Here is a 12,512-nt window from a genome sequence, read left to right on the forward strand (position 1 = left end):
GCTACTAAATTCAGAAACAGAACTTTCCATCAGGCTGATCAACCAGCCCCACCACCGTTACGTACACATCATCTACCATTGCGTCCTGTGCATACCATCAGTCTATGTACATAAGTTAACCTGTACACTGTACTTTTATATTCATATTTATTGATTATGTTTTTTTGTGTTCTTTATGGTTACTCTGCATTGAATCCAGAGTACAATCATTACTTTTTCCTTTACACTCATGAAAATATGCAACCTTGAATCTTGGTTAGTTTGTGAATTGAATGTTTAAACTAACCACTGTCTGTCACTTCCTCCCCAGACTTTACAGATTCTGAAAGGCTGGAACGGTTCTTTGATTCTGAAGATGAAGATTTTGAGATCCTCTCATTATAATAGGAATTCAGCTTTGAAAGCAAAGTGTTGGTGATTCTCATGCTGCCAGTATTCTGAAGAAGCAGTAAATTGGCGCAGGTTTCATGAATTCACATCATCATCAGTGCACTGGGGTTCTCGGATGGTGCGTATTGTACTGGTCGCTGCTGAGAACAAATATTCCTCATCTGTGAGCTAGCTCAGATCTCCCTGCAGACTACTTGATGATTAAATGCAAACCTGCCTCTCTGCTTTATCAGCACATCATATTTACCATCCACTTCAGCAACAGGTTTTTTGTTGTACTTTAGCAGCGTATTTGGACGACATAAATTGAAAACTCCTGCTGTTCTATCCAGCAGCTTGTTCTTCAGCAGTCCTGCAGCAACAGAATGGCTTCCAGTTGGATTTAAGGCAGCAATATAAAATAAAAAATAGTGAGATTGCAGACAGCTTGGATTCTCTGTCACATCAGGAACCTATTTTAAACCATCTCTCTCCAAGCTGAATCAGATCAGCAGTTTGCTTAGGTTACACTGAGAATTGTGGTACAGGTATGCAAGTGTTTCTTGTTAAAGGAGTGTATTTGATTACATTCTTTATATTGGAGAGATTTTGTTTTCTCTTAGAAAAGTTGGACCAACTATCTTTGTTACCCTCAGCCCCAATCAAAAGGTTTGAAGTACATAGACTATCTTATGTTTAATGAGAAAGAAAAGTTGTGCTGTACAATAACATCATTGTGCTCAGTTTTCAGATTTTGGACAGGTTTTGGAGACACAGGGAACAACTTAGTGATGACCTCACTGATCCTAGAATCAGTTTGAGATCTGAATATGGGGACCACATGACTCATGAATCCTTACAAAGGAATTACTTAAGTAAGGTACCAGTTACACCTCTGAGTAACATAGTTGCCTGAGAGAAAGTTGTAGATACAAGTCTCATTCCAAAGCATGAACACAAAAAGGCCAGGCTCACATTCCGATAGAGCATATACAGTATTAAGGGTACCATCTCTGTAATGAAATTTTGTGGAGGCCCTATCTGCCATTCCACATTGGATCTAAATTATCTCACTGGGTAATTTAACAAGAGCAGAAACACTGTCCCCCCCATGTTGTCCTGTAACCAGCACTAAAATGGGTAATCTGATCATGATCAAACTCCATTGTTGGAACTTTACTTGTATGCAGATTAACTCCTGTATTTATCAGTATTAAAAGACAGCCCAAGCTTCAGTGGCTGACTGGTGATTTAGAACATTAAATCATAAAGACACTGTACAAACTGAATACTTTTAATCAGCAGCTTGAGGTAGATATGTATTGAATATACTTTATATCTCAGACAGCTAATTCCTGCACTACCTTAGATGACAGTGGTTCAGTTTGACCCTCTCCCCATCTATACCAACAACACAATTTCTTTAAAGCTGAGATTGTTTGAATAGTAGGCACAGTAAAACATAACAGTTTATAGAAGTAGGTTTGCACTAAACTCGAGAAATATCAATTAACTACTCCATATAATTAATACAAGTTGAACTCTTAATTGTATGAAGTTACTAACATCTTCATAAATACTGTTTTTTAGTAATTCAATGTACACAAGCAATTAAGCAATGTGTGTATTGGAATGTAATGAAGGTACACGTCATTGACCAAGTGGTGGGATGTTAACAACTTGAGGTAAATTCTACAGGCAGTCCTGAGCTATTGGCCTTTGTTGAAAACTGTACAAGTCCCATGGTTTTGTTTAGGAGGATGGCAACATGTTTAATACAGGAGATGGTGAAGAGGTGTGACCTTGGTCTTCAGTGAAAAGGATGGTACATTGAAGGTGAAAGGGCCAGATTTACCAGCACACTGATGTTCACTCTTAACCTTGTTCAAATAGCACCTATTTAAAGAGGCTGATTAAGTGGACTGCTGAACTGTAATACCTAAATAAATTGTTTATAATGTAATAATGGCTGAAAAGATTTCTTTTCTTTTGGTTGATGTGAAGAGACTGCAACCTCACATAGTAGTTTAATTAACTTTTTTTCGGAGTTATGGCTTATCCTTCCCAATTTCCCATCTACATCCCCAGATTCTGCCTCTCAGTTACATACTGCAGGCAGTTTACAGTAGTCAGTTAACCTACCAATGGGGCGTGGGAACAAGCAAGAGCACCCGGGGGAAACCCACAGGATCAGTGCAGGTACAAATTTTACACAAGCAGCACTGTTGCCTTTAATGTAACTGACTGGCTATTACCATTCACAATATTTTAACTCGCTCAAAACAAAAGCAGTAACTGTAGAAGCCCTGTTTTCTCAAGAAACTGAATGTTATAACCTTTCAAGTATTATAGGATTGCCAGTGATGTGGGAACTGGTGGACTGCCCATCTCCACAAAACAGTAAGCATATACTTACAAGTGCCAGACTAAAAAGCCCATTATTGTTTTGCACCTGATATATTAAAATGTTTTACAATGTTGGCATCACCTTTTAATCCTTTGTAGCAAGAGCTATAGTCAGGAAGGTGAAGTTACTGTTTTGTGGAGTTTGAGATGCTCCTAATCTCATCTTTTCTGAGGTCCTTACGGTGAAGACGGTATCAATGACCCTTGAACATCAACCCTAGTATGTTATCATTTTTCCATCATATTCTGACTGAGCCTGCATGGCTTGACAGTTATACTGTGGATATCTGATATCTTGAAGTTTAGGAGTAGAAAGTTTTGTCTGAAGGAAGATTTTCTCACTCACACCCTTCCTAACTGGTCCCAGGTACACTCAGACCAATCCCTTGTTCAATCTGCATCTAACTTGCAACCTACTGGGTTTCCTCCCAACTCACCTTTGCTGTGTGGGAACAACTCCAAACATTAAACCTTTAGTTCATGGGCTAGTCTTTTCTCTCCTCCCTAACTCTGCCCCCATGACCTTATGTTCATTGGGTTATAGCTGTGGCTTACAGTTCAAATTTTTGAATATAGCCATTCCCCTTTGTTTCATTACTCCCTACCATTGGTAAGATCTCTCTACTGTATGCACCCATATGTCCAAGGACAAATGGGCAGGTCACAGTAAATGAGCAATCAGTCACATAGTTAATGTTTTTAACAGTGGTTGAATAGTTACCTGTAATAATAAAGTATTCAAAGCAGAATAGCTACTAACATTCTAGATATGGGTCAGGCTGGCTTCCATTAGTGACAGAGACTGCCACAATTAACTAGGGAAATTATCGCATTAATAAAACTAGATCAATAAAGGGGTTTTCAAAAGCAGTAAATGGAAATACTGAATTGGTTTGTACTACTAAGCAGAAACTACTGTAATAAATAGAACGTCTACGAAGGAGTTTTAAAGTTTCAATAATAGTACAACACAGTAAGGAAACAGGCCCTTCAGCCCAATTCATACATATTTATTTTTTTCCCTATCCATACAACTATTCAATGCCTTTTAAAGGTTGTAATGATACATGCCCCTCTAATTTCGAACTCCCTACTCTAGAGAAGGTGGAACAGTTAACCACCAAGCTCCTGAACCAGCATGGATAACTTCACTCACCCGAACAGATTCCACAACCGATGGACTCACTTTGAAGGATTCTGTGACTCATGTTCTCAGTATTTTTTGTTTGTACAATTTGTTGTCTTGTTTATCAGTCTTTGTGTGATTCTATTATATTCCTCTGTGCTACTGTGAATGCCCTGAACTGATTCCACAACCTATGCACTCACTTTCAAGGACTCAATATTATGTTTTTTAAATTTTTTTTTGGTATTTGCAGTTTGTCTCCTTTTGCACACTGGTTGTTTGTGAGTCTCTGTGTGTAGTTTTTCATTGATTGTATTGTTTCTTTGTATCTGCTGTGAATGATCACCCACAAGAAAATGAATCCCACGGTAGTGTATGGTGGCATATACGTACTTTGATAATGAATTTATTTTGTAAGATTCACCCTTCAGCCTCCTGAGCACAAGGCAAATAAAGTCTTTATAACTCAAGCCTCTAGTCATGCTAAAAGATTTTAACGTTGTCTCTAGTTTAAATAAAATTTGGAGCAGTGCATGCAAATGTCTTATACAGGATGTCCCAACTACTGTACTCAGTATTTTGACTGAAGGGGAGCATACCAAATGCCTTCCTCTCTGCCCTGTCTACCTGTCACCACTTTCATATGTGACAAGAATACACATAGATTAAGATGTAGCTGGCCTGGGCTGGCACCAGTGGGATCAGCAGTTGGTCTGCCACCTGTCTTCAGGAGAGAGAGAGATAAGGAAAACAATGGAGCAGCATTTGGAGATGTTAATGAAGGGGAAGGAGAGCTGTCAAGATCGGCTCCCCCTTTGAACCCTGAACTGTTTGAAGTGATGGACAGGCGATACCCCAGCAGGGGGATAAAAAGGGACAGGTTTGCTAAGGCAAGACACACACGACACCCGAGGTAACGAGACCCTGGAAGCGGTGCGTCTCCCACAAGTCAGTGGGAAGTTTTTGGACGGCTGGTCGCGGGACCAAGCCAGAGACGCACAGGGTGGAAAGGCACAATCGGCAGGAACCTGGTGTGTGTCCGCCCTTGCCTGGGTGCCAGGTTCACCGCAGAGAAACGATCGTATCTGGAAATGGAGGGGTCACGGTCGGTGACCTCAGATGACATCACAAAGGGCTCGCCCGAAAGCTGACTGCGAAGAATATCGAAGGTCTGTGTGGAAGCCATTTGAATATTCATTCGTTTTGCTCTCTCTCTCCTTTCCCCCCACTGTTCATCTCCCACGGCAGTGATTACTGCGAACTGAACTGAACTAAATTGAACTGAACTTTGCGTCACTTTGAAACTGGTCATTTACCCCTAGACAACGATAGAGCTTGATTGACCCTGTTATCTTAATTCTGTGTACATGTATGTTTATCATTGCTGAACTGTTGCATTTATTATCCTTTTGATTAGAGTACTGTGTTGCTTGTTTCATTAATAAAACTTTCTTAGTTCTAGTAATCCAGACTCCAACTGAGTGATCCATTTCTGCTGGTTTAGCAACCCAGTTACGGGGTACGTAACATAAGTGGGGTTCTCGTCCGCGATTTTGAACGCTAAATTTGGGACGGAGTAAATTGATTGGGTCAAAATTCCCGAAAGAAAGAAAAGACAAACAGCAGAAATGGAGGCTGAGGAATTTATAAAGGCGCCGACCGTGGAGGCATTAGAGGATGCCAGGAAATCGGAATTGATAGCTGTGGCCAAACGGTTGAATCTTGCTAAAGGGAAGTCGACAATGAGGAGAGGGGAGATACACAGAGCTATCGTAGAGCACTATGTATCTAAAGGTGTGTTTCCCCAAGGTGAGCTGGAGGTGGTGTCTATTGAAAAACCTGCTGGAGACGCGGTACAGGTGCAACTTGAAAAACTGAGACTCGAGCACGAGTTCCGGGTACGGCAGTTAGAACACGAAGAGAAGCAGTTAGAAAGGCGAGAGAAAGAGAGAGAGTTAGAAAGACAGGAGAAAGAGAGAGTTAGAAAGACAGGAGAAAGAGAGAGAAAGGCGGGAGAAAGAGAAACAGTTAGGCAGGAGAAAGAGAAAGAGTTAGAAAGGCAGCAGAGAGAGAGAGACAGTTGGAGCGAGAGGAGAAACAGAGGGAAAGGGAATTCGAGCTGGAGAAGTTAAAGATAAGGGCAGAGCAGGGGCCCGTGCCGAACCAAGGTGGAGGGTTCCGGGTGACCCAGGAGGTTAGGCTGGTTCCCCCATTTGACCATACCGACGTGGATCGGTACTTTCTCCATTTCGAAAAAGTTGCTACACGTCAGGACTGGCCGAGGGATAAGTGGGCTGTTTTGCTTCAGAGTGTACTGAAAGGGAAAGCCCAACAAGCTTACTCCGCTTTATCCGCGGAAGATGCCCAGAGGTATGAGGTGGTGAAAGAGGCCATCCTCAGGATTTATGAGTTGGTCCCGGAGGCATACCGGCAGAGGTTCCGGAATGCGAGGAAGCACGTATTTAGAGTTTGCCCGTGAGATGGAGACATATTGTGAGCGTTGGTACGCCTCGAAGGGGTAGAGGGGGATTATGACAGACTGCTACAGCTGATCCTTATTGAGCAGTTTAAAGGTTGTGTCCCTGAGGGTATGAGACCCTACCTAGATGAGAAAGAGGCAGCCACGTTAGCCGCAACTGCTAAGATAGCGGATGAGTATGCGTTGACGCATAAAATGAAGTTTGCCCCAAGTAAAGGCTACCAGAATGGTCGTTAGGACGGCGGGGAGAGTCCGCCAGAAAAGTCAGTAAGTAAGCCGGGGTCTAGTGAGAAGGATAAGGTAGACCGGGAGCAGTCTGGTAGGAAGTCTCCTGGGGTCGTCTGTTATAATTGCGGGAAAGCCGGACACTTTGCGTCCAGGTGCTTTGCCCCAAAGAAGGAGACGGGAAAAGGAAAAACGGTGATTTTGACTGGCTGTATCGAGCTGGTAAACGAACCGCTAGGAAAGGACAGGTCTACCAAAGTTCAGGAAGGGCGCGAGAGGTTTATCTCGGCCGGATTGGTGTCAGTGAAGGAGGGGTTAAAACCAGTTCCAGTGCGGATCTGGAGAGTCACGGGAGCGTGTCAGTTACTGATACTGAAGAGTGTATTAGAGTTTAGCTCAGAGACCCAGACTGGGGAGGTCAACGTCAAAGGTATTGGGGAAGGGACAGAGGCAGACCCTTTGCACCAGATACACTTACAAAGCAACCTGGTCTCTGGACTAGTCACGATCGGGGTGAGGTCCGAATTACCGATGAAAGACGTGGAAGTCTTGCTCGGTAATGACCTCGCCGGGGGAATCGTGTTCCCAGCCGTTAGATTGACAGGTCAGCCTGCCAGCATTGAGGCCCTGCCCATGGACTCACAGGTTCATCACGGGACTGCAGTAGTAAATTTAGCTGAGACGTTTCTGCCAGCCTTCTACGAGAAGGGGGTAGAAAGTGAAAAGAAGGAGTGTAGTGAAACAAGAGGTAGGGAGGGAGCTGAGACAGACTTAGCATTAGCCAGGAAAGAATTTGTGCAGGTACAGGAGCGAGACGAGGGGCTGATGGTTTTGGCGGAGACAGCTCTGTCTGACAGAGAATTAACAAGGGAACCAGTAGGTTATTGTGTGGAGGAGGAAGTGCTAAGGAAGAAAGGGAGACCAAGTACCGTACCCGCAGATGAGGAATGGGGGGTGGTACAAGAGAGTTATGGGGATGAGATTTTTAACCTGGCCCACAAGGTACCCCTGGGTGGACATTTTGCAGGGCTGGAGGAAACAGTTGGTGGAATCATGAACGAGGTTTACCAGCTGCCCAGGAGGAAGGATGTTATTGATCATGGCAGATGCGAACTGAGACGGTCACAGGCTTTTGATATGCTAACAAACCTAGTCGGTGTTAGCGCGGAAATCAATGAAGCTAGGGTCTCCCTGATAAGGGAAAAAAACCATTTTGAAAAGATGAGTATGGTATCGACCAGATAGGAGAAGGCTATTGTTTTGGCCAGCGCTGCTGATAAGGTCTCTCCCTTAATCCCCGAACAAAGCGACTCTTTAGGAGAAGTAATTAAACGACTCGCACACGTGTGTTTGATTGTCCCAAGGCGATGCAAAGAACTGGGACGTTGGGTGGTGTTTGTTACGCTAGGGTAGCCTAGCAAGCAACAGCTCTATAGAATGAGTAATTCAGTGACAAAAGGGCTGACAAACACAGAGGTGTGTATTGGCGATGTAATACGGCTGTCTGAAGCCAGCTTGATAGTGAACCTTGAAAAAAATGAGTTTGGCCACATGAAGGTCACTTACCTGGGAATTGTGGTGACACAGGGGCAGCTGGCAGCGATGCAAGTTACAGTGCGGGCTATCTCTGACATCCCAACCCTGACAGACAAGAGGGCCCTCAGAAGGTTCTTGGAGATGGTGGGGTACTGTAGGAAGTTTTGCAATAACTCTGCGGTTACTTCCCCTCCCCCTCCTACTAAGCCCTTGCGAGAGAAAACTAAGTCGGAATGGGACGACCCTTGTTATTGTGGTCCGGGACGAAACCCAATGAGACGTTACATTGATCGCAACTCATCAGTGTTTTTGGGCACTATGAAGTTTGCTAAGTTGGAGCCTGGTCTAAGGGATTATTAATAACACATATAAAAGGAACAGAAAATGTGATGGCTGACTGTCTGTCAGGTGTTGACAACTTCAAATTCGCTGTATTAGCCAAATAGCTGATAAAGATGTGTATTTGTGTGTATCAAATAATGTATTCATGTTTGTAATTTTTACCCCGGTAAAAATCCTTAAAGGTGGGAAGTGTGACGAGAATACACATAAATTAAGATGTTAGCTGGCCTGGGCTGGCACCAGTGGGATCAACAGTTGGTCTGCCACCTGTCTTCAGGAGAAAGAGAGATAAGAAAAACAATGGAGCAGCATTTGGAGATGTTAATGAAGGGGAAGGAGAGCTGTCAAGATTGGCTCCCCCTTTGAACCCTGAACTGTTTGAAGTGATGGACAGGCGATACCCCAGCAGGGGGATAAAAAGGGACAGGTTCGCTAAGGCAAGACACACACGACACCCCGAGGTAACGAGACCGTGGAAGCAGTGCGTCTCCCACAAGTCGGTGGGAAGTTTTGGACAGTTGTCGCGGGACCAAGCCATAGACGCACAGGGTGGAAAGGCACGATCGGCGGGAACCTGGTGTGTGTCCACCCTTGCCTGGGTGCCAGGTTGACCGCAGAGAAATGATCGTATCTGGAAACGGAGGGGTCACGGTTGGTGACCTCAGATGACATCACAAAGGGTTCACCCGAAAGCTGACTGTGAAGGTCTGTGTGGAAGCCGTTTGAATATTCATTCGTTTTGCTCTCTCTCTCCTTCCCCCACACTGTCCATCTCCCACGGCAGCGATTACTGCGAACTGAACTGAACTAAATTGAACTGAACTTTGCGTCACTTTGAAACTGGTCACTTACCCCTTGACAACGATAGAGCTTGATTGATCCTGTTATCTTAATTCTGTGTACATGTGTGTTTATCATTGCTGAACTGTTGCATTTATTATCCTTTTGATTAGAGTACTGTGTTGCTTGTTTCTTTAATAAAACTTTCTTAGTTCTAATAATCCAGACTCTAACTGAGTGATCCATTTCTGCTGGTTTGGCAACCCAGTTACGGGGTACGTAACACAGGGAACTAGGTACTTGCACCCCTTGGTTGCCCAATTGTACAACACACCCCAGGCCATCACCACTTACTGTGCAGGTCCTGTCCTCATTTGTGCAGCTACTCACATTTCTCCAAATTAAACTCAATTTGCCATTCCTCAGTTAATCATGATCCTGTTATAATTTAGACAAGCTTCTTCAGTCCTCCAGACTATCAATTCCCTTCTCATGGGCTGTTCCAATGACCTGGAGAGCACCAATGGAGGTGAAGGCCACGAGTGGCAGTACTTGCATTAACACTGCATACTCCAACTATCTTGCAAACGCAAGGTACAGAAAAACAGGTGACAATGCTTTCAAAAAGTACAAAGAAAAGATCGCATAAGGTAAGGGGATAGTACTTCATAAACTTTGGAAAGTATTGAGTTCAGTGCACCTCAAGCTGATGTCAATCTGATTGTGTTTATTTCTGCCTGTGACTCTTCCCCCCCCCCACCCCCCAGCTAGTGCATTAACCTCTGTGGGTCCCAAAGTGTCTGCACTGAAGTGGAACTCATAGGATTGATGCAAAATTCTTTGCCCATCTTCGATAAACATTTGAGAACAGCAGATTCTCAATATCTCGGGCTTTCAAAACATTTAAATTGATTTGATTTATTTAAAATGTCATATTATTATAATTTTTAGCTTTATATTTACATTATGAACGATCTGAACTCTTTAATGAGACACTACTTTGTGATGGTAAACGGAAGTGCAGAAGGGGGACTGCACTCAGTCCCTCAGAATTGCCAAAGGACTAAATGGTATCCAACATTCAGCAGACTTCTACACTGCAGTGCAGAAATTCAATTATCTGAACACTGAAGAGAGGACCAGCAATTAACTAATCAGCTGTATTTCAAGGAACTACAAAAGAAGGCGAGGTCAGTCTGTTTGTGGCGTTAACAAGGTGGTTCGGATAGGATAAACTATCCTTATGTGTTCCCAAGTCTGCTTTGGCTAAGTGTGGCTACAGTGCTCATAAAAGACTCTGAATCAAATTCTCAAGAGAGTCAATAGCATGATCAAGCAGCTGAACAGTGAAAGCAAAATACCAAAGTTCAACCGTTCTATGTGAAAGCAACAAATGTTCTGCTCGTGGTAAAAGTGGGGCACCAGTTGGTCACAGCTAGAATACAAAGTGAAATGGACAGGAATCTTTTCTCTAGCTATTTCACACACACAAATAGGTGTTTATATCCTTTAGGTAACATGACGCTGGTTGATTATTAATATTTATTAAGATAATTTTGTTATAAAAATTCAATGTTTAAACATGGAAATTTACACAAGGAACATGAAGATATCAGTAACTATTCAGAGGAACATGACAAACAGGCCCTCCAGTCCATTGAGTGAATATACACCAATTTACACTCATCCTACACTAATCCCATTTTATTCTCCCTATTCCCATCAACTTGACCCAGATTCTACCACTTGCCTATACAAACTAGGGGCAATTTTTGGAATGTGTTTGGTATGTTGGGAGGAAACCAGAGCACTCAGAGGAAACCCACACAAGCACAGGGATAACATGCAAATTCCAGACATACATGCAGAAGTCAGGGCTGAACCAGAGTACTGTAACTGTGAACAGATGATACTCCACAGGAAATGTTGCTGACTGAAAGGTCACAAATAGGCAAGATTATAAATGTGTCACTGAATTTCGGTCTACTGCTTCCCTGAGATCTGGGTTGCTATATGTCCACAGATAAAGGACAAGAAACTGTTTTTCGCATTGGTAAACTGATTTTCTAATCCCATGCCTGGAAGCAGAAGATTTTGTAATTCAGTGAATCAAATTAGGAAAGTTCATGTTGCATATTTGACTATTGCTGAATACACCTTTCAATAATAATATTTTTTTTCTGTATTTTGTATTGCATTGAACTGTTGCTGTTAACAAATTTCATGTCACATGCCAGTGATAACAAAACTGATTCTGCTTCATGTGTTAGTCTCTTTACAGTCTTCCCCAGTTGATCTTTTGAGATGTAACAGAGCAAGGAAATACAGCGAACAGTATCCAGTTGTTTGATGTGTTCCAGCAGGATCCTGGAAATAGCTGTCAATTTCTACTTCCACACTATAATTCAGAATCATTGGCATATCAAAGCAGATACAGTTATGGATTTAAAAAAAATAACATTATTTGGTATTAATAGGTGGCCAAACTGGCTTAACCCCAGCAGGCATTCATAATACTGTCAGGAGGGTCAGACAAAACGAAAATGAAGCAAGAGGGAAACATGAGGAAATCTGCAGATGCTGGAATTTCAAGCAACACACATAAAAGTTGCTGGTGAACACAGCAGGCCAGGCAGCATCTATAGGAAGAGGTACAGTGGACATTTTGGGCCGGGACCCTTCGTCAGGACTAACTGAAAGAAGAGATAGTAAGAGATTTGAAAGTGGGAGGGGGAGATCTGAAATGATAGAAGACAGGAGGGAGAGGGATGGAACTAAGAGCTGGACAGTTGATTGGCAAAAGGGATATGAGAGGATTATGGGACGGACGGGAGGCCCAGGGAGAAAGAAAGGAGGAGGGGAGCCCAGAGGATGGGCAAGGGGTATAGTGAGAGGGACAGAGGGAGAAAAAGGAGAGAGAAAAAATATAATAATAAAAGATAAATAAATAACAGATGGGGTACGAGGGGGAGGTGGGGCATTAATGTAAGTTAGAGAAGTCAATGTTCATGTCTTCAGGTTGGAGGCTACCCAGACGGAATATAAGGTGTTGTTCCTCCAACCTGAGTGTGGCTTCATCTTTACAGTAGAGGAGGCCGTGGATAGACATATCAGAATGGGAATGGGATGTGGAATTAAAATGTGTGGCCACTGGGAGATCCTGCTTTCTCTGGTGGACAGGGCGTAGGTGTTCAGCGAAACGGTCTCCCAGCCTGCGCTGGGTCTCGCCAATATATAGAAGGCCACATC

At 43.2% G+C, this 12,512-nt stretch overlaps 1 protein-coding gene across 1 annotated transcript in view; it reads left to right on the top strand.

Annotated features, from left to right (window-relative positions):
• Window positions 1-2,349, top strand: part of atg4b (autophagy related 4B, cysteine peptidase) — a 78,364-nt gene extending 76,015 nt beyond the window's left edge. The window contains exon 13 of the mRNA XM_063046233.1: window positions 311-2,349. Coding sequence (XP_062902303.1) covers window positions 311-384 — 74 coding nt within the window. The 3' untranslated portion in view covers window positions 385-2,349. The remainder of the gene's footprint in view (window positions 1-310) is intronic.
• Window positions 2,350-12,512: the final 10,163 nt, after the last annotated feature.

This window comes from Mobula hypostoma, chromosome 4 (assembly GCF_963921235.1).
Source record: "Mobula hypostoma chromosome 4, sMobHyp1.1, whole genome shotgun sequence".
NCBI lineage: Eukaryota > Metazoa > Chordata > Chondrichthyes > Myliobatiformes > Myliobatidae > Mobula > Mobula hypostoma.